We start from the raw sequence: 22,870 nt of genomic DNA on the forward strand, positions 1-22,870 counted from the left end.
ATTTGGGAGACACTTAATACTGACCTGAAGCTTGCCCCAAAGTCTACACTTGAAGCAACCAACACAATCCATTATCTTTGAAATGTTTTTGAAATGCAGCCGAAAGTCTTCCTTTAAACAAGAGAGAAACACGTTATACTTCCTCGCTATGCTTTTAAATTCAAAGGCCAGATTGTTTTGTTACCAATTTAAGCCACAATCCATTCTTTGAGGACAGACAGTATTTTGCCATTGCTGCTCTGAAGCCAGATGGTACAAGGCAAGTGACAAGATGAACTGTCCTCTATATTCACTACCCCCCACCACCCCAACATTTTTTTTAGCATAGCAGTCGATGGCTGCATTTCCATCTCACTAGAATTAGCTTTATTGATGCTGTACAGAGCTCTGGACTTTAAAAACAATCACTGCTGAATCTGAACATAGTACCTGCCTCTTGTTTGTGCAAATATTTTTTGCATTTTCCCATTAATCTGTAGTTATTTTAATGTTTATGCAGGGTTATTTGGAGTACTATAAGTGAATTCAAATGAGAGTACTGTTCTGTGAAAGTTCAGTGTTGTCATTAGCTGCCTCTGTGCTTGAAGAGAAAATCCAGACATGAACAATTTATTCCTCAATTTTATTTTTTTAAATTCAAAAAAAATTCCCCATCTTTCACTCTTGCAAGAACAGGAATATTCACATGACCTTCTGTTACAGTTTTAATTTTTGAAACAATTAGTGCAGTTAGATATTTAAATCCAGTGTTCCTCTATCCTGCTAAAAATTATGTTTTGTGGATTTCTCCCAACCCCCTCAAAGCTCAGTGACGCAAAATCCAAATGTGTTTATCATGGCTTTCTAAAGTTTCAGTTATCCAGCTCTCCTGTCTATCCCTCAGACACCAAGCTTGGACCTTTCCAGCTTTTGATGTCTCGCGTTGCAATGTGATAGGTCCTCTTTTTAAAAAAGATGAACCAGATGTTTCGGTATAAATAATGGGGAGGCTAAAAATACTCACTGCTATTAAAGTGCTAATCAGACTTCAACTTCCAGTGCCTGCACATGCAGTTAAATGCAGAAATCCTGTGGTTACTGCCAGAATGGCCCTGCTCCTCCAGAATCTGCTCTATACCTTTCTGTACTTCGCGGAGGTTCTCGACATTGAAATACATAGAATGGTGTGAAGTTTCAATACATACACAATAAATACTGACTAAGCTTGCCAGAGAAAAATAATTAGGCTTGTCCAGTCCAGTGTAAGTAAATTTTTAATAATTTCATAATAATCATAATTTCTGTCAAACAAATTCTGGCACTGAAAAATTAACTTTTACAAATGTGGAGTCACAGATTTTAATTATTAGGAATTATACTTTTACTTTGTTTTTTCCTCTTGCTCCCTTAATCCCACCATTCTTTCTCTCTATATTGCTTTTTGTACCTGATTTGACATTAAATTAAATATTCTAACTGATGCTTACTGGGTCAGATTCTGTGTTGCTGATTAATGATTCTTCAGTCTAATTAGTTAAGGAAATACATAGTTATTTGCCCTGTTCATGCAGATTTTCCGTAGTGGGTGACACATGTTTTTGGCTCTCTAAATCACAGCAAATATTAGTGCAAAATCGTACTGGAAGTGTAATGAATGGCTGCCACAGTTCATTCACCACAGAGCAAAATCCAGCCCAATTTCTAAATAACACCTCACACAGATTGAATTGACTCAAACTTCCATCTGGAAAATGAACATTTGAAAATTAACATTTTTCTTTTGAATCAAGAGGTCTATATAGGAGAAAGTATTTCTGACTAATATGTGCAAAGAAGACTATTGCACATTGATATTCCCAAGAATGACACCAGAAATCATGAATTATTTGATCGTGGACAGGATTTTGGTTGAAACATCATATTTTTTAAAAAGAACACTGGTCTGAGCCTCCACTTGGCTAATGTTCATATTGTACTTCCAGCAAGTGTTGGAAGATAATCAGCAGTGGAAATTGAGTTGTTCCCATATTATATTTCCTTCTTTACCCTGTATTTGTACATTGAGGCCAAAGCTATCATGCCTAAAATGAAAATTCACCACTGATCAGTAGTCAAATTTGGAATCTTCCGGTTCTGTTCAGCTCAGTACCACGTCACTTTGTGGATTTAGCCCCGTGCCAACAAAGCAGTTACCCCATTTTTAATTGAGCATATTAATTCCACATAATTTACTTCAAAATGCACCCAAATTGATTAACCTTCAACCAGTGCAAAATTTTATAGGATGCAGCAATATCCAAATGACATGAACACCCCCCATTTGCTGCATTGTAATAAATGGGTTGCAGTGTTCCACAGAAGAGTTTAAGATATAGCCAATATGGCCAATCTGTGGTTGTCATTAAGAGTAGATAGAATTTCAGTGTTATAAATATTTATCGTACATATATGTATGTGTAAATATCCTGAAATCCCCAAGTAATAAAAATTGAATTCTTGTCATCATGAACGAGTAGCTTTATACTCATTCATTTGTGTGTGCTCCCCCCATAGGCAGGGCCTTGGCTCATTGTCTGCTGATGTTTCATCCTCGGCTGTTTTCTTGGCATTTTTTCAGTGGTAGTTTGCCATTGCCTTCCACTCTCGGGGCAGGGCAAGGAAGCAGATTGTAAGTCTACCTCAGCCGGAACAGGAATCAAACGCGTGCTGTTGGCATTATTCTGAACCACACACTAACCATTTAGCCAACTGAGCTAACCGGCTATCTTGTGTAGCTATATACTAGGGTAATCTATAGGTTAAATTGGTTAAAACAATCTAAGGTATGGATTTGTAAATAAACATATTCATTGAGATGTTATAAATTTGCTGTAAGCTAGTCATTCATAAATAGATGATGCAAAACTTATGAGCAAAATGTGTCATGTACAGTGAAATTTGTTTACCAAAGGATTCTCTCTAGTATAGATTCAAGCCAGTCATTAATGTAGCACTGAAACTGGTGTTAAATTGTTACTGTAATCAAATGTTATTCAAATTGCTAAGGAGCATATGCAGTTAGTGCATTATCTGCAGTTGTTAGTCTTCATTTTCTGTGACCAGAAAATGTATCTCCATCAAGTGAACCTTTGCTCGCTGTTGACCCTTAGTCCTAGTAAGTGCAAATAACAGTTTTAGTGCATTGTTACCTTGAGATTTTCAGCTTCCTTTTTTTCCCCAGCAAATAAGGAATGTTCATCAAAGGGAAAGGGGAATGATCTAGAATAGAACACTTTGTTACTACTTGATAAATCTATTATTGAGCAACAACAGAATGTGATTCAGAACATGTTGTCCATCATCAGCTTTCTCTGTGAATTTACTTAGTCACAGAAAACGTGGATACAAAGATGGACAACAGTACATGTATCTAATTTGATAAGATGCTACAACAGAAATTCATTACTATGATTCAGGAACATAATCTTAGAAGGATATGTAGTCCATATAGATAGGGAAATGGCAGTGGCACAAAAAATGAGTACAAGTAAATAGATTTTTGGGCTTTTCAGGATGTGGATAATGTTGTGCCCAGGAATCTGTGCTAAGACCTAGTATAGAGGATTTGGACATGGGGCAAAAAGGTAATATTTTTGAAATTTGTTGATGATAAATTAGGGGACATAACAAACTTAAAGAATGCGGGAGATTACAGGAAGACAGGCAGATTACTGAAATGGGAAAATGTGTGACATGTACGATTAAATGTAAGAAATGTGAAGTAAGAAATATAATACTGACTGGAAATCTACGCAATGCATTTTATGCCGAGGTATATTAGATAGTGGGGAGTTAGCAAGAATATTTTTTATATTGTACTGCTGGTATCAAGTACATTTCTAGAATTGCAAGTGGGTGCCAAGTATCGACTACTTACTTGAATTGTTATGAAGTTGGGCAGGCAAGAGCCCTGTTCAAAAACTCATTCACGTAGCATGCTCTCAGCAGATAAAATTCTTTCATTATCAATGCTGAAGAAAATTAGGGGCCAAAGTGGCCATGACAGCAAAGTTGGATTAAAAATGGTAAGGCTATCTGATACAACCCATGCGGCAGGTGCTGCTTTTAATAATTCTTTGGCGTTAGGCAGCCCCTCATGTATGCAACTGAAAACATCACACATAGCATTTTTTGAATGTTGTCAGCTCTGCAATAAGTAGTGAATCTCTAGGAATGACAGGAGTTGTAGGATGATTTGTGGGTTTAACCCTTTAATCAAACTTGCATTGTCATTAATGGGATTTCTAATTAGAAAACAGAGCTAATGTGGTGCAGTTTCTTATTGCTATGATAACAGTAAACCATTCTCTTTGACAAAGCCTTCAGAAGACTGCATTAAAGCCTGTAACACAATAGATTTTTTGCTATAGTTTCACCATGAGATAGTCATACAGCCATTCCTGACCATTTGGTACAGCACTGTTTTGTAAGCCTGTTAAAATCAAAAGCTTGTTTTTGCCAAATGATAACTTACTTGGCCAAATTGAGAATTTCCAAGAGAAGTTTTTTATTTTTTGTATCCAGTGTATTGTTGCCTGTGTAAAGTTGGAAGGTAGAACGCTCAAAGAAAGGTAACACCTTAGATAAAGCTCTCAGCTCCACAAGATACAAGAAATAAAGGTTTCGGAGCCTGTGCGGTCCTTCTCCTTTGGTAATCTGTGCATCAAACCGCTGCTTGAATTCTATAATGTTGTGTCCCCACTTTCTTTCATACCAGGTGTCTGTGGAAATAAAGTTTACCCTACATTAGCTTTGGTTAGTTTGATGAATGTATACTGCAAATTGATAACTGATCATCTTGCATCAGTTTCTTAGCAAAACATTAACAAAAGACAATTTAGAACATTAATCTCAATGCATTACCAAAATGGGCATTATGAACTTTATCTTTAAAGTAAAATAACAAGAAATTATATGAAACATTTAAATATACTTAACTTGCCCAGGATATTACAAACTACTTGAGCAAGCTTCAATGTACATTAGCTGATAATCAAAATGGGAGATCAATGTGATTGTTGCTTCAGTCTTATTTTAAAATATATTATTGACAGTTGCACTGTCATATTCCGCCTGTTTTTACACTGTGTACATTAATGTGAAACGCCTTCCTCTTAATATGGAAAATGCTCAGTGAGAAGAAAATAGAAGAAATAAAAAGTTTGACTCTGAGTCCCTCACTATGATGATAGAAACTCTCTGTGGCAGACTATACTAACACTAAAAATTTGAATGTTACCAACTCCATTTATAAATGCTCTTTTGCTTGAACTACACAAGCAATTATCAATCATGACCTGCAGGGGAGTTTACTTGTCCTGATACAAAGTATGATAACTCACTGACCAAGAGTGTATCAGCAAAACCTTGCTGAGCCCATTTATTTTTAAGCACCAGAGTTACCTGGTCACTTCCTTTTTCTATCTTCAGTCTTCCAGCTTTCAACTAGCTGAAACTGATCAAGTTTTCAGCTAAAAGATATTTTTTTATTGCTCTCACTTCCAAAATGGATAATGTTGGAGAAAGAAGTTGAAACAAAAGCTGATTTTTTTTTTCTCTTAAAAATCTTTCTAGAAATAAATATGAGTCAGAGGTATATAAATGTTAGGCATAGTAGGAGAGATGAAAAGAGCACAGGACAATTAGTATTTTAAAGCTAAAGTTCTAGTTTAGGATTTAACATAATAACAGTGGCTTGATTAGCTTTATTGCAGTAATACACAAACAGCTTGCATTTATACAGCATTTTAAACATAGCAAAACATCTCAAGGCACTTCACAGAAACAAAATTCACATGAAACAATATTTGACATTAATGAGGGAATGGGGACAGCTGACCGAAAGCTTGGTCGAAAAAGCAGAATTCAAGGTGCTTCTTAAAGGAAGAGAGAGAGGCTGAGAGGTTAAGGAAGAGGGAGGAAATTTGAGTTTAGGGCCCATGCAGCTGAAGACATGGCCACCAATGGTGAAGAGGTCAAAATTGAAGGAGGAAAGAGATCTCAGAGGGTTGTAGGACTGGAGGATATTACAGAAATAGGAAGGGATAAGGCCATGGAGGGAATTGAATACAAGGATGAGAGTTTTAAAATCAGGACATTACCTGACTGTGGACCAATGTAAGGCAACAATGGTGAACTACAGAAGCATAGAAAAAATACAGTACAGAAAGAGACCATTCAGCCGACCGTGTCTGCACCAGCCAAAAAGAGAAAAAAGAAACTAGATGCTCATATTTATCCCTCTTCTCAGCACCTGGTCTGTAGCCTTGAAGGTTACAGCATTTCAGATACAGATCCAGGCACCTTTTAAATGAGTTGGACATTTGAGTCTTAACCACCAACTTAGGCATTGAATTCCAGATGCCCACCACCCTCTGGGTGAAAAAGTTTTTCCTCACGTCCCCACTAATCCTTCTACCAATCGCCTTAAATGTATGCCCCTGATAATTGACCCCTCAACAAAGGGAAACAAGTCATTCCTGTCTGTCCTATCCAGGCCCCTCATAATTTTGTACACCTCAATTAGGTCACCCCTTGGCCTCCTCTGTTCTAGGGAAAACTACCCCAGCCTGTCCAATCTCTCCTCATAGCTGCAATTTTCAAGCTCTGACAACATTCTTGTACATCTCCTCTGTACTCTCTCCAGAGGAATTATGTCCTTCCTGTTATGTGGTGACCAGAACTGTACACAAAATTCCAAATGTGGTCCTAATCAGCATTTTACACAGTTCCATCATTATATCCCCGCTTTTGCATTCAATGCCTTGCCCAATAAAAGAAAGCATTCCATATGCTTTCTTGACCACCTCGTCCACCTATTCTGCCACCTTCAAGGACCTGTGGACATGCACTCCAAGGTCTCTCACTTCCCCCAACCCCTCTTTAAAAACTTCCCATTTATTGAGTATTCCCTTGCTTTGTTTGCCCTCTCCAAATGCATTACCTCACACTTTTCCGGATTGAATTCCATTTGTCATTTCTCCGCCCACTCAACTAAACATTGATATCATTCTGGAGTCGATAGATATCCTCTTTGCTATCAACAAATGGTCAATTTTTGTGTGATCTGCAAATTTCCTAATCATGTCTCTCGCATTTAAATCTAAATTATTAATATATACAACAAACAGCAAGGGCTCCAACATTGAGACCTATGGAACACCACTGGAAACTGTTTTCCATTCACAAAAACTCATTGTTTCCTGTCACTAAGACAATTTTGGATCCAACCTGCCACCTTCTCCTGTATCCCATCACTTTCCTGACCAGTCTGCCATGTGGGGCCTTGTCAAATGCCTTACTGAAATCCATGTAGACAACATCCGCTGCACTAGCCTCATCAATCCTCCTTGTTACTGCCTCAAAAAATTTTATTAAGTTATCAATACACAATCTTCCCCTAACAAAACCATGCTGACTATCCCTGATCAATCTGTGTCTTGCTTTCCCTTCGTTCAGAATTGTTTCCAAATAATTTGCCCACCACCGAAGTTGGACTGACCAGCCTATAATTTTCTGGCCTATCCCTTGCACCCTTTTTAAATAATGGCACAACAGTCGCAGACCTCCAATCCTCTGGGACCTCGCCTGCATCTACTGAGGATTGGAAAGTGATCCTCATAGCATCTGTTATTTCCTCTCTGGCTTCCTTCAACAGCCTGGAATACAATCCATCTGGCCCTGGTGATTTATCCACCTTCAAGGATGCCAGTCCCTCCAGTGCTTCCTGTACCACTATGCTTATTGTATCTTGTATTTCACACTCCTCTAACTAGAATGTCTGCATCATCCCTCTCCTTCGTGAAGACGGAGACAAAGTACTCATTGAGAAACACTGTCCACATCTTCTGCATCAACCTACAAGTTACCATGTACATCTCTGATAGGCCCTATCCTTTCCTTAGTTATTCTCTTGCTCTTAATGTACTGGTAAAAGATATTAGGATTTTCTTTGATTTTACCTGACAATATTTTTCATATCCTCTCTTTGCTTTCCTAATTTCCATTTTTACTTCACCCCTGTACTTTCTATACTCCTCTAGACTTTCTATGGTATTAAGTCTTTTGTGACTGTCATAAGTTTTCTTTTTCTGCTTTATCTTGGCCTGTATGCTTTGGATAACCAGGGGGCTCTAGATATGACAGTTCCACCCTTTTTCTTTCTGGGGACAGGTCTGCACTGTACACATAGAATCTCGCCTTTGAATGCCTCCCACTGATTTGACAGTTTTTCCTTCTAATAGCTGTTTCCAGTCCACTCTTGTCAGTTCACCTCTCAGCTTTGTAAAATTTGTCTTCCTCCAATTTAGAACTTTTACTCCTGTTTTATCTTTGTCCTTTTCCATAATGATGCTAAATCTAACTATATTATGGTCACTATCTCCAATATGGTCCCCCACTGCTACTTCATCCACTTACCCAGCTTCATTTCCTAAGACTAAATTTAGAAATGCGTCCCCTCTTGTTGGGCTCATTATGTGTTGGCTAAAAAAGTTCTCTTGAATGCAGTTCAAGAATTTTGTGCCCTCTGTGCCCTTCACACTGTTCATATCCCAATTGATATTAAGGTAGCTGAAGTCCCCAATAATTACTGCCCTAATATTTTTGCACTCAAATTTGTCTACATATTTGCTCTTCTAACTCCCTTCCACTATTTGGGGGTCTATAGTACACTCCTAGCAGTGTGGCTGCCCCTTTTTTATTTCTGAGCTCAACCCATATGGCCTCATTTGATGCTTCATTTAGTATATCATCCCTCCTCACTACTGTAATTGATTCTTTAAACAATAATGCTACAATCCCACCTTTTTTATCCCCCTGATAAAAGCAAAATACTGCGGATGCTGGAAATCTGAAACAAAAACAAAAATAGCTGGAAAAACTCAGCAGGTCTGACAGCATCTGCGGCGAGGAATACAGTTAACATTTTGAGTCCGGATGATGAAGAGTTCTGATGAAGAGTCATCTGGACTCGAAACGTTAACTGTATTCCTCTCCGCAGATGCTGTCAGACCTGCTGAGTTTTTCCAGCTATTTTTGTTTTTGTTTTTTATCCCCCTTCCTATCCTGCCTGAAAACTCTATATCCAGGGATGTTGAGCTGCCATTTTTGCCCCTCCTTAAGCCAAGTTTCCTTTATAGCAATGATATCATGCTGCCATATGTCTATCGGTGCCCTCAGCTCATTGGCTTTATTTACTATGCTCCTTGCATTTACATATATACCTTTTAACACTGCCAAATTTCTGCACTGCACACCTTTTTAACCTGTGCTGTTTCTGTCTTTCAGACTCACTCACATTCTCCATTTCCCGTTCCCTGCTATGAATTTGCCCTCAGGTTCCCATCCCCTTGCCCAACTAGTTTAAACCCCACCCCCCAACAGCACTAGCAAATCTCCCTGTGAGGATATTCACCCCAGTCCTGTTCAGGTGTAGACCATCTGGCTTGTACAGCTCTCACCTTCCCCAGAAACTGTCCCAATGCCTCAGAAATTTGATGCTCCTCCCCCACTCCTACACCAGTTTTCTAGCCATGTGTTTATTCACTCAATTGTTCACTCACTGGAATGACTTCTCTTTCTACTTTTGTACTGTTACCCCTGAAGTCCCTATCTTTTGGCCCATTCCTATTTCTCATCTACATGCTGCCTTGGTGACACCATCTGATAACAGATCTCCAGATTCCACATGTACCCTGACGACACCCAGCTCAACCGCTGATTTGTCACACTGCAGATCTGACATCCAGTACTGGGTGAACAGAAATACCCTGCAACTGAATATTGGGAACTTTGAACCCACTGTCTTTCTCTAGCCACAGACTCAATCTCTCTCCCTGGCAATGGTCTGAGGCTGAACCAATGTTCTATTTGACCCTCCTACCACAAATCTGCTCCACCACCAAGACTGCCTCCTTCATCATTGGAGTCCACTCCCCCTCAGCTCATCATCTGCTGAAACTCTCATTTGTTACCTCTGCGCTTGACTATTCCAGTGCTCTCCTGGCTGCCTTTCCATATTCCACCCTACATAAACTTGAGCTCACCTAGAACTCTGCTGCCCCATATCCTAACACACACTAAGTCTGGTTCACCAGGAACAGGAACAGACAGGCATTTCTGTTTCTGTGGCCATAGACGTTACTCCAGGGTGGTATGTTGCCTCCCTGGTGCCAGGTCAAGGAAGTCACGGAGTGGCTGCAGGACTTTCTTCTGGGAGAAGGTGATCAGCCAGAGGTCGTGGTGCACGGTGGCACCAATGATTTAGGTAGGAAAGGGGGTGAGGTCCTGAAAGCAGACTTTAGGGAGCTAGGTAGGAGATTGAAAAGCAGGACCCGTAAAGCAGTAATCTCAGGATCACTCCCAATCACAGGTGCAAGCGAGTATAGAAGTAGGAGAATTGAGTGAATAAACACATGGCTAGAAAGCTGGTGTGGCGGGGGCGGGGGGGTGCATCAGATCTCTGAGGCATTGGGACAGTTTCTGGGAAAGGTGGGACCTGTACAAGCCGGACGGTCTACACCTGAACAGGACTGGGGTGAATATCCTCACAGGGAGATTTGCTAGTGCTGTTGGGGGGTAGGGTTTAAATTAGATGGGGAGGGGGATGGGAACCTGAGGGCAAATTCATAGCAGGGAACGGGAAATGGAGAATTAGTGAGTGACTCTGAAAGACAGGAACAGCACAGGTTAAAAAGGTGTGCAGTGCAGAAATTTGGCAGTGTTAAAAGGTATATATGTAAATGCAAGGAGCATAGTAAATAAAGCCAATGAGTGAGAGCACCAATAGACACATGGCAGCAAGATATGATTGCTATAATGGAAACTTGGCTTGAGGGGCAAAAACGGCAGCTCAACATCCCTGGATATAGAGTTTTCAGGTAGGATAGGAAGGGGGATAAAAAAGATGGGATTGTAGTGTTATTGTTTAAAGAATCAATTACAGCTGTAAGGAGGGATGATATACTTAATGAAGCATCAAATGAGGCCATATGGGTTGAGCTCAGAAATAAAAAAGGGGCAGCCACACTGCTAGGAGTGTGTACTATAGACCCCAAATAGGGGAAGGGAGTTTGACGAGCAAATATATAGACAAATTTGAGTACAAAAACAATAGGGCAGTAATCGTTGGGGACTTCTTTGGCTTTGACTGGCTAAGTAAAAATAGAACCAGGCAAGGCAGTGAGCTGGATGAAGGAGGAGAATAGTGTGGTCAACCATCTCAAAGGCCACAAGTAGGTTGAGATGGGGGAGGAGAATTAGTTTAGCACAGTCCCAGTTGAATATGAGGCTGTTTGTGATTTTGATTCAAGTTGGTTTAGTACTGTAGGCACTGAAATATATTTATTTCAGCATCATAATGCAAGACCTGAAAACTTATAAAACTAACTAGCCAATGAGGATCTCTTATTTCACCAGCACCAGTGGATTGAGGGGTAATTAGGCGCTTCTGGTAGGACATTCAGCATTTAGCAAATTGTCATCCATTCTCTGTGGGTGTTGAAAGACAGATGGAAGTAAGAGCTTCTGCACATACCTTGTAATAGATATCGTGCGCTAAGATGTATGTTGATGCTTGTATGCAGACCTGAAATTGCTCGATAGAATGACCTCTTCTCTAGACATAATCCTGAAATAGAAAGCTTGTTTCACTCTTTCATAATAATTGGCAGATTTATTTTCGAACGCGTATTTTATAGTTAAGACTATTAAACCCCAGAAATTCTATTTTTAAAAATAGATTGATACATCTTGACCAATTGTATTTTTGTTTGACAAGGTTTCAACACAGGTTTCTAGGAAATCAAATAGGTTCAGTTTTATCTGCTAATATAAAAGCATTATTGTATATTAAGGCATCAAAAAGCTGAAAATATGAATATGCAATTACCTTGTAGCCAGCTATAGAAGGTTCCATCTGTTTGGAAAAAACAAATCATAAGTCTTAAGTAAGATATTTAAATGTGGTCTTGATTTGTATGACAAGAGCAAAAGCAAGGGCACTTAAGTTAAAACAATACTTGTGATCCCACTTTTATTCTGAATTACATATTAGGTTAAATCCAGAAAGATAGAAAAGTGATATACCTTACCTTCTTCCCCTCCACCCACCATTCAAAAAAAAAATCACATTGGTAAAGAAATTCTTGCCTGGGAATAGGATTCTAAAATGACATGGCATAAACTTTGCTGACAATGGTACTAAACTTTTGAACTGCACAGGAAATCCAGTGAAATACTAATCTAGTACGTTGATATTAAAGGACCAATCATTCTGTGCACCTGCTGGAGTAAATTTTGAGAGGACAATGGACTCACAGAAGTTGCGGATTGTGTAACATCTCTTAAAAGTTTTCCAGAATTAGCTGTATTGGAGTTGCTGCTTGTACTATTAGATACTATGTGGCAGTTGAAAAATGTTGCTAGTACATCAAAACCTTTGATGTAACCGATCTGTGATTTTTATTCTCTGTGGATAATAGATTTGCTTTGCTGATGTTGCTATTAAATCACCTACTGCCTTCATAATTCTCCTTCTCTGCTGCTTTCTTGTTGTTGAGTACAATATGTATTTAAAGCTACAAGAGCCAATACTAAGGACAGCTAAAAAATCATTCATCATAAATAAGGACTGGTGCCACGAGAGATCCACATAATGAGATGCACGTATTTCAGTTTTAAAGTAAATTGTCATTTTTTTGGAGATGCAAAAGATGTTGTTGCAGTCCTCAGAGTAAGCATTTACAGTCCCGATCTGCAGATCTTAGCCAACAGCTGTATCATCCAATACTGAGCAACAGAAATTACCTTCATCATCTGCAAAAGAAGAAGAACATACCAATTCAAATGATTATCAAACTTTCTTTAATTCCCTTAGAAAGCTACAAATAGGGTTGCCAACTGAGATTAAATATATTCCTGGAGGTTTCATCACATGAATTTCCCCCACACTCTTGCCATTAGTTGGCCAATACATTCATCCTTGTGACATGCGGCCTTCCTCAGCCAATTGGAAAGCAAAGAGACGCATTACTCAATTGGATATTGCTTGACCATTTGCCTTTTTTCCATGTTTTAAAAATTTTAGATCTGGTAAAAAGAGAAATGTTCAAAGAAAATGGAAAAAAATCTTTTTCGAACGTCCCTATGATTTTTCTCCAGGGTTGAACAGAGCTGTGTCCTGGAGATTGATCTTCAATTCCTGGAGATTCCAGACCAATCCTAGAGGGTTGGCAACCCTAAATACAAACCAAAAACTTACTTTTTCCCGCATCTACACATTTATTTGTAGAAGAATAGATCTTGGTATGCAATTAGAATACAGCTATCTATTTCAAACAATAAAACAAATTAACAGCACAAATTAAATGCACCCATTCATCTCATTGAGCCTGTGCCAGAGAAATATGCTCTAATCACTTCACCCATTTGAAATGATTTAACCATATTTTCATCAGTTTGCCGTGCCTCATATTTTGATATCAACAGCAAACTTCATTATCAATCCTCCTAGGCCTACATTCAAATTCTTTACAGGTAAGCAAAAGAGATCTCAGCACAGATCAGACTGGGGGGCTGGGGTTGGGGGTGAGAGGGCGGGGGGTAGTGGGTACGTGATCATCTACGCTCTGACAATCTGAAAAACATCCATTTACCCTATTATGTGCTTTCTGTCCAGGCCATCCCTCTATCCAAGCATTACATTCCCTTGATAAATAATGTGTTTTCATTTTCACAACAAATCTCCTATGTTGTTCTTTATCAAATGGCTTCTGAAAATCCATATGTACCGTCACTGCATTCCTCTCGATTACGGAACTCAGAACTGAAAGATACGTAATTTTCCAGCACTGATGAATGGATCCACTCAAAATTTTAACTTGGTTCTTCTATTTTGGTTTGTGTAGGATTTTCAAAATTCATAGCTTATTTCCCTTCTCCTTCGTGGCAAAATAAGAAAAATTGCTAATAATTTACAGGTTTATCCTATCCTGTTTTGAAATTTGTCACACTCCAGCCCTTTGGCACAATCCCAATTTCCAAATAGTTTAGGAAAGTTATGGTTGTTCCCTCTGCCATTTCCTCTTTAACCCCCTTCAATATTCAGGAATGCTGAAACTCTAGATCTGATTACTTTTCAATATTAATCCCATTACCTTAAATTATTCATCTCCAGTTGTGACTCTTCCACCATTTTCCTCAGGTATTCCTGCAATTATCCCTAATCCACTATAAAAATTGGTGCAAAATACTAGAGCATATCTGCCTTTTCTCAATCTAGTTCTACTAAAAAACTGAACATAGGAACAGGAGTTAGCATTCTGTCCCCCGAGCCTGTTCTGACATTCAATCATGGCTAATCCTCATCCGAATTTAATTTGTTTCCATATCCCTCGATACCTTTACTTAACAAAAGTCCATCGTTCTCACCTTAAAATTCCAATTTCCCTCAAAATGTTGTAGCTGCAGGGTCAATCATTCCAAATTTCCTCTACCTTTTTGTGTGAGAATATGGTTCCTCATTTACTTCATAACTGATCTAGCTATAACTTTAACATTATGCTCTATTATTCTGGATGCCCCCACCAGAGGATATTGTTTCACTGCATCCATCCTACTGCATCCCTTAATCATTTTAAATACCTTAATTAGATCACACCTCAACCTCCTAAACCCAAAGGAATTATAAGCCAAGTTCATGTAGCCTGTTCTCATAACTTAACCACTTAAATCCTGGTTTCATTCTGGTGATTCCAAACTGCACCAAGGCTAAAATATCTTCCCTGGAGTCTGTGCTCAAAATTGAATGCAGTTCAGATGGAGCTATTACTTCCTTATTTTAGATTCTACCTACCACCCCTTGAAATAAAAGCTAACATTCCAAAATACCTTTTGGATGTGTGCACCAACATGGGATTTGAGTAGAGACACACAAACCCATTTGCTCCTCCACAGTTCCTGGGCTCTCACATGAAGAAAATGTCTTTCTCAGATCTAAAGTGGGGAAACCTCATTCTAACCCAGAGTAACTATTATTTCGTAATCTATCCTAATGAAAAGGATAATCAATTTAATTGAATAGTTGCACTCAGCTTGGTCCTGGTGAAATGAATCCCATGCTCTCCCTCTATTATCTCCTCACTAACAATTGTGATATCATTAATATAAATAAAGTTTTCAGTTGATTGATAAGAAATTCTATAGCCAATAAGTTACTTGAGTTGTCTAAAACAAATTATTTTAAATACAAAGCAAAGATTACACTGTTAACTCACCTCTACCAGGAAGCAGTGGGTTGAAAGGTCTTCTAATGGAGTTTGGCCTACAGTGAAAGAGACATAAATAATTTCACTCTTAACACTAATATACAAATTTTAATGATTGAATATGGTTTATACGAGAACCAAGAGCACTTTGTTCTTGATGAATTACATACTTAAAACAGTTTTCTTCATAGATACTATTCCAGATCTTCCATGCTTCTGGACCTTTATAGCCTGTGTAACGTTCAGGGTTGAGAAGCAGGTCTACATATTCAGCATCTGGACAGTGTTCATCTGAGGGACAAAGTTGTATTTCATTCAGAAATTGATTTTTCTTCAATTTTATAACAGATTCCTCTAACAGCTAATTGGCATTGTGCAACCCCATTTAACTCCAAGGCAGGACAGTTTGACCTGTACATTTCTTGAAAACATACCATCAATGCCAATCAATGAAAGATGCAGCTTCATGCTAGAAGCTAAGGCTGGGACACTTACTTTGCTCCTATCTCAGGAAAATGGTCTCTATTCTCCTTCATTCCTGTTGAATGATAGTCCCTGTTGGGCTTTGCTAAATTATATGGTGCCTCCATTGCTATAAGATGCATGCATACAACGCAGTCATTCATTTTTGTGAATCCATAATGCCATCTGTTTCCTTCAAGTCCATACAGCAACCAGTGAGAAAACTGTATGTCTGCTGTCAGCTGTGCTTGTTATGGTGTGGCAGTGATATGTGCCGGGCAGACCAAATCCACAAGGGAAACTTGGCCACACTATCACAATGGTTTTGCAATCTGTATGTATTACAAGATGATTTGTGCACTGAATTCAGAAGTAGTGAGTCCACTAACATCTTTGGAGATTTTTAAAAATTAAATTAAAACATTTATTAAACAAAAGAAATGAAGTCAAACACAGATATAAGATTACAGTTATTTGATATTACAACAAATCCCAAAATTTCTAATTAACTTGACTCCCAACTACACACCCACTTTGGGACAACGGTCCAAAATAGATTTTAAGCTTAAATAAGCAATCCAGCAAAGTTACCACAGCACCCGCTCGAATTCCAAAGGCTTTTAACACAACTTTAGTTACTGGACACAGCAGACTTCTGCAAAAGTGGCTAGAGGCTCTTCCCCAAGGCTGCTTTGCATGGTGTACCTTTCAAGATGTTACACAGCCACACCGCACATAACCTTCCATCCTTCTGTATATATGTTTATCTCTAATTTGTAAGATCCCATTGTTCTACATGTCTTCCAAAATTTACTTTTCCTATAACACACAAATCTTTCATGTTGCCAATATGGTCCGTATCTTTGGGAAAAATAAACATAATAATAATCTTGCCCTATTTATCCTGTTAATTGTAAACATCCTACTATGCCTTTGAAAATCAAATAACCCCTTCACTTATCTAAAAATGCAAATTTTCATTCACACCTTATCTGTGGAACCCTCATCCGCACTTGTCATCTCCATTTCAAAAGTCTGCTTTACACCTAACGCTTTTGATAAGCTGCAAGATTGAAATTATGACTAATTTAATTAAACCAGTCACGCAGACAGAACCATCCACACTCACACGCATAAGCCTACACTAATATTATGAAAAATATTATAGTTTCATGACAGTGCTACTCCAATGTAAAAATGTCTTAACTCAGCTTTTCATGCTCTTAAACAGAATGAAGCTTCTGATGTTTATCATCATCATGGCCAGAATATTGCCGTCAGCGGGCGGGCCCGACACACAAAATGACAAGAGATGATGTTGGGCGTGCGTCCTGACGTCATGGCACGTCATTTAGATCTTTCGTTCAGCAGGCGTGCACTGGAGGCGGCTGTGCGCCCGCCGAACTGTCAACGGCCTATAAAGGCCATTAAAAAGCCAATTAAAGTTGTTTGCAACACAGCCCGTCCAACCTTAAGGTTGGCGGGCAGGTGAAGAGCCCATGCGGCCTTCATGTGTTTTAGGAAACGTCATTCACAAGTGGGATGAGGTTTCCTAAAGCTTTTATTAATTAAATGATAAAATTTTGCCAAATATAAAAACATGTCCCAGCTCATGTGACACTGTCACATGAGGGGACGTTTAAATAATTTTGCACTTTATAACAAAATTCTTTTAAGCAACTTAATCTCCCTGAGGCAGCCCCGTGCCTCAGGGAGATTTCTGCGCTTTTTTGCTCGCATGTGCGAAAGAGCACAGGCCCTGACTCCCCCTCCTTCCTCCACCCGCACAGGTAGCACTGAGGGCTACTGGCTGTGCATCACGCTGGGCAGGCCTTAATTGGCCCGCCCACGTAAAATGGTGGCCTGCAGCCAATCGCGGGTGGTGATCGGCTCTGCAGCCGCCCCCGCCCAATACAGGTAAGTTTCTGGCCCATGAGTTCCAGCTTATGGACTGGTAGAGATTAAGTGGTTATGAATGATGGGTAGCCCAAGAACAGAAGTTTGCAACCATCTTATTTAAAATCATAGGATCATAGAATGGTTACAGCCAGAATGAGGCCATACAGCCTGTGTCCGTGCCAGCTCTCTGCAGGAGAAAATCACCTTGTCCCACTCCCCTGCCTTTCTCCTGTAGCCCATGCTCTACCAGCCATGCTAGCCAAATACATTAGAAACTATTGTGGTCATTATATAAATGGTAAATATTTGCTGATGGTGTCAGCGTATCACACAAAAACCAGCTGTATCAGACACTCCTGTGTAAACACAAAATAAATGCAATCACTTATTTCAAATGTTAATAATGAGGTCTCACCATCAACTTCACAGAAGTTGTCTGTAGAGTCATCATGTCTGGTCCAATCAAGCACTGCTTGTTTTGTTTCTTCACTGAAAGGTTAAAGATTTTTTTTTTAAATCATTGATCAATTGTTGTTTCAGTTAGTAAAAATCACTCAGACGATGAAGATTAATAGCTCTGATTTTAACTCCTTAAGAGTCACGCAGGCATGGATTGAAATAGATGGCAACTTGTCTGTCCCTCTTCAGCGTGTGACCTAAGAAATTTTAACACACTGGCCTCACCTGTTTATAGCTTCTTATGTGCTGCCTGAATCCAGTCAGAGGCTTCAGCTGGTGGACAGGAGCAGGATTTCAGATGGAAGGGGACTGCTGCTTGGGACCCAAAAGAAGGTTCCCTGGCACTCAGGTAACAGATAGGGAAGGAGATTGAGAGTGCATTGTGGTCAGGGGAGGGGGAGGGATGGATGGGGCAGGAGATCGCCACGGTCTTTTGGGGGCCTGGAAGAAGCTTCTCCTGGCCCCTGTTGTTCTTGCCTGAGTTATCCTGGTGAGGCCTCATGTTAAAAACTGCAGCCAAGCCCTGAGGACCTAACTGGGGCCTGAGCTGCATATTTAAAGGGTTCTGCTGCTTTCTAGTGGATGTCCCTCTTGAGTGCATAAAACAGCAGATCAAAACTGCAACACACAGGCTAACCAGGTTGGTGGAATTAGGTTGCCAAAGCCATTTTAACTGTCAGTGCTCCCAGTTTCCTCCTGGTCAGGGTTAGAAACATCTCAAATGTGGCAGAGCCAGTTCTTTCTAGAGCAGACTGCAAACATTTTCTGCATGAAACCGTTCTGAAATAATGAGAAAGAATGGAATTTAAGGACACTAGGCCCTGTGTGTCATTCAAATTACCTCAAAGAATTGTTAACGGCACCAAGCTTCTCAGCCTTTTCGCATTCACGTTCATATTGGGAAATGACATTTGATTCTTCAGTGTACTGGAAGTGCACAGAGTTACACTAGTCAGTTAATTTTTATACATACACCATAGTATCAGAAACTGTATTTCTGGGCTTCAGAGATTGAACGCGGTCATCAGAATTTGCACATGCACATCACTTGTACTAGGTATAGGTAGCAATTTGTTTTTTTTTGTGGTGGCAGGATGGTCCAATAATCTTACTGCTGGGGGAAGGAAGCGTGTGTGGGAGTATCGAGGTGTGGGCTGTGATTTGGGTTTCATTTGTGGGGGAGTTGAGAATGTGCAAGGGATATGGAGGTAGTGGGAGCACAGGACAGTGGAGGGGGGGTGGGGTAGGTGATGTTGCTGGGTGTAGGGCAGAGAGGGTGGAAAGTAGGGGATGGGGTCTTGGTGTGTCAGGTGAAATGGGAGTGGGATGGATGGATGCATGTACAGAAGGATGGATAGCATTTATAATAGTAAGAGGATGAATCACACGTGAGAATGATTACAGATTGTATGTGAACTTCTGGCATTTGGAACAAAGTCAACCATATATGGTGTGCACTTTAATTATTATTCTATATGACAATCCAAATTCCAATCAATCACAATACAAATGAGTGACCCTAGTGTCAGTCAGACCATCAATATCATACATTTACTTGTTTAAAATAATCATCGCCAACTGTGGTAGTTTGGAATACATACATTGTCAAGGAATTTCAACTCTGAAAACTGGTTGAAATGGTATAGTAAATAAACAATGGAGAAGAATGTGGCATATAAACAGAATATTTAAGTTTTGACCTTGTGATTTGAGGTCCCATCCAGATCCCTGGATAATGCTACTGCCCTGTTGATTATTCCTAACAATTAATAGAACAAATCCATGTCTGGCAGATTCTTTGACAATCTGATAGTCATAATCTTTTACAATAAAATGCATTTACTCCTTAGATTATCCATAATCGAATATCTCATCCAGTGTTATAACACAAACTTTTAGGGTAAAAATATAAACTCTGAATGAAAACAAATCTTTTAAATTATGCAGTAATTCCTTTATACATTTTAACTACAACCAAATACAGCACAAAATAAAATTGAACTTATTGCAAATATCATACCTTAAAACTTTCTGATCTAATTCCTGCTGGTATTTCATTCTGCGGAAAAATGTACAATGCATTTTGTGAAATAAATGTTTGACAGAAGAATGTGTCATTAAATGTCCCTTGAGAAACCATTACAGATTTGTCTACTTAGTTCCTATTTTAGGGGTTAGCGTTTTTCTTTCTATAAACTACCAAAATCTTTAGTGAATAAGTAATACATAGTATATCCCTGATGCTCCCTGTTTTTATTCTATTTAAATTTACCTTTATCCTCATACCCTCTTCCCTGTATTTGTTGCATGGTTTGTAAACTTAAAAAAATTATGATCTTACTGGCTCACAAGGCTTAACAGCGCAATCCTTCAGTCCACAGTGGCTATTGTCTGACCAGAAGGGACAAGGCTTCTTTAAATTCACCTGGAAAGATTGTAGAAACAGTTTAAACAAATGTGACAATTGTATTAAATAAATCAAACATATGAATGTTGAAGAAGATATAGTAGAGTATACCTTGTAATATCTGAAATAGTCACTTTCAAGGAGTTCTTGTATTTTGGGGAATAACTTCCTGTTGTTAAAGTCTCGAATAGTTTCAACATCACAAGTGCAGTCATCGAGGTATCCAGTTACCTACAGTTAAAAAGTTTTAAATGATTATCTTTGCAATCTCCTGTAACTTGCAAAACTTCTGACATTCAGTCAACATGTAGAGAATTGACCATTTTTATCACTTTGTTTTCTGCAATGAAATTACTTAAAAGTGATACTATACCTGCTACAACTCAACACCAGCAGATGACTCCTAAATTCACCCAGGCAATCAGAACTGTCACGGCTATGGCCTTAAATCTCTGTTGTGCTTTTGCAATTGTTCTGAAGTTTACAATGTAATCCACAGACCTTGCTCAACATCCAGAAGAAGGTCCCTATAGCCTAACAGTGAAAACCACATTACTGGAAAAGCGAGCTGATAGCTCGGCCTGCACACAGCCAGAGCAAAATGACATTTCCATCATCAACCATTAATAGTTTCAGTGCTGTGATATAAAGTGGAGAACAAGGGAACATGAACAGGCTATTTAGTACCTTGAGCCTGTTCCACCATTTCTAATGCCCCACATTCCTTAATACCTTTGGCTAACAAAAACCTATCAATCTCAGATTTAAAATTAACAATCAACCTAACGTCAACTGCTGTTTGTGGCAGAAAGTGCCAAACTTCTACCTTGCTTTGGTTGTAGGACCATTTCCTAACTTCAGTTCTGAAAGTTCTGGCTCTAAATTTTGGATTATGTTCCTTAGTCCAAGGCTCCCAGCCAGGGGAAATAGTTTCTCATATAATATAAAAGCAAAATACTGCAGATGCTGGAAATCTGAAATTAAAAATAGAAAATGCTGGAAAAACTCAGCAGGTCTGGCAGTCTGGAGAGAGAAACAGAGTTAAAGTTTCGAGTTCATATAACTCTTCTTCAGAGCTCGAGAGAAGTCGAAATATATACTGTTTAAGAGGGGATGGAGCAACTGGAATGAAATGGAAGGTCAGGGATAGGTGACAGCTAAAGAGAGATTGATAAAGATGTCATCGGCACAAGACAAAGGGAGTGTTAACGGTAGTGGTGAAGAGTAAAGAAGGTGCTGATTGAGCATAAAGATAAGATAGCAGTAGGTGTTAATAGCAGAACAAGGGTCAGCAGTCTTGAAAGCAAAAGGTGAGCTGCCAAGATGGATACAGAATTGGCTTGGTCATAGAAGACAGAGGGTAGCAGTGGAAGGGTGCTTTTCTGAATGGAGAGCTGTGACTAGTGGAGTTCCGCAGGGATCAGTGCTGGGACCTTTGCTGTTTGTAGTATACATAAATGATTTGGAGGAAAATGTAACTGGGCTAATTAGTAAGTTTGCAGACGACACTAAGGTTGGAGGAGTTGCAGATAGTGAAGAGGATTGTCAAAGGATACAATGGGATATAGATCGGTTGGAGACTTGGGCGGAGAAATGGCAGATGGAGTTTAATCTGGACAAATGCGAGGTAATGCATTTTGGAAGGTCTAATACAGGCAGGAATTATACAGTAAATGGCAGAACCCTTAAGTGCATCGACGGGCAGAGGGATCTGGGTGTACAGGTTCACAGGTCACTGAAAGTGGCAACACAGGTGGATAAGGTACTCAGGAAGGCATATGGCATGCTTGCCTTCATTAACAGGGGTATTGAGTATAAAAGCTGGGAAGTCATGCTGCAGCTGTATAGAACCTTGGTTAGGCCACACTTGGAATATTGCGTGCAATTCTGGTCGCCACATTACCAGAAGGATATGGAGGCGTTGGAGAGGGTGCAGAGGAGGTTTACCAGGATGATGCCTGGTCTGGAGGTTATTAGCAATGAGGAGAGGTTGGAGAAACTTGGATTGTTCTCACTAGAGCGACGGAGATTGAGGGGCGACTTGATAGAAGTTTACAAAATTATGAGTGGCATGGACAGAGTAGATAGTCAGAAGCTTTTTCCCAGGGTGGAAGAGTCAATTACTAGAGGACATAGATTTAAGGTGAGAGGAGAAAACTATAGAGGAGATGTGCGGGACAAGTTTTTTACGTAGAGGGTAGTGAGTGTCTGGAATTCACTGCCAGAAGAGGTGGTGGAAGCAGGTACATTAGTGGTGTTTAAGAGGCAGCTTGACAAGTACATGAATAGGATGGGAATAGAGGGATACGGACCCCGGAAGTGCAAAATGTTTTAGTTGACGGGCAATATGATCGGCGCA

The 22,870-nt window shown here is 39.5% G+C and overlaps 1 protein-coding gene across 1 annotated transcript in view; it reads right to left on the reverse strand.

Annotated features, from left to right (window-relative positions):
- Nucleotides 1-22,870, reverse strand: part of ero1a (endoplasmic reticulum oxidoreductase 1 alpha) — a 28,799-nt gene that overhangs the window by 1,119 nt on the left and 4,810 nt on the right. Inside the window, exons 2-14 of the mRNA XM_078562609.1 lie at nucleotides 20,623-20,742; nucleotides 20,446-20,529; nucleotides 20,125-20,163; nucleotides 18,946-19,031; nucleotides 18,061-18,134; nucleotides 15,455-15,575; nucleotides 15,294-15,340; nucleotides 12,826-12,834; nucleotides 11,909-11,935; nucleotides 11,555-11,647; nucleotides 4,493-4,739; nucleotides 3,168-3,237; nucleotides 25-111 (exon numbers count right to left, since the gene is read on the reverse strand). Coding sequence (XP_078418735.1) covers nucleotides 25-111; nucleotides 3,168-3,237; nucleotides 4,493-4,739; nucleotides 11,555-11,647; nucleotides 11,909-11,935; nucleotides 12,826-12,834; nucleotides 15,294-15,340; nucleotides 15,455-15,575; nucleotides 18,061-18,134; nucleotides 18,946-19,031; nucleotides 20,125-20,163; nucleotides 20,446-20,529; nucleotides 20,623-20,742 — 1,104 coding nt within the window. The remainder of the gene's footprint in view (nucleotides 1-24; nucleotides 112-3,167; nucleotides 3,238-4,492; nucleotides 4,740-11,554; nucleotides 11,648-11,908; nucleotides 11,936-12,825; nucleotides 12,835-15,293; nucleotides 15,341-15,454; nucleotides 15,576-18,060; nucleotides 18,135-18,945; nucleotides 19,032-20,124; nucleotides 20,164-20,445; nucleotides 20,530-20,622; nucleotides 20,743-22,870) is intronic.

The sequence above is a fragment of the Cetorhinus maximus genome, chromosome 18, assembly GCF_964194155.1.
Source record: "Cetorhinus maximus chromosome 18, sCetMax3.hap1.1, whole genome shotgun sequence".
In the NCBI taxonomy this organism is placed as follows: Eukaryota; Metazoa; Chordata; class Chondrichthyes; order Lamniformes; family Cetorhinidae; genus Cetorhinus; species Cetorhinus maximus.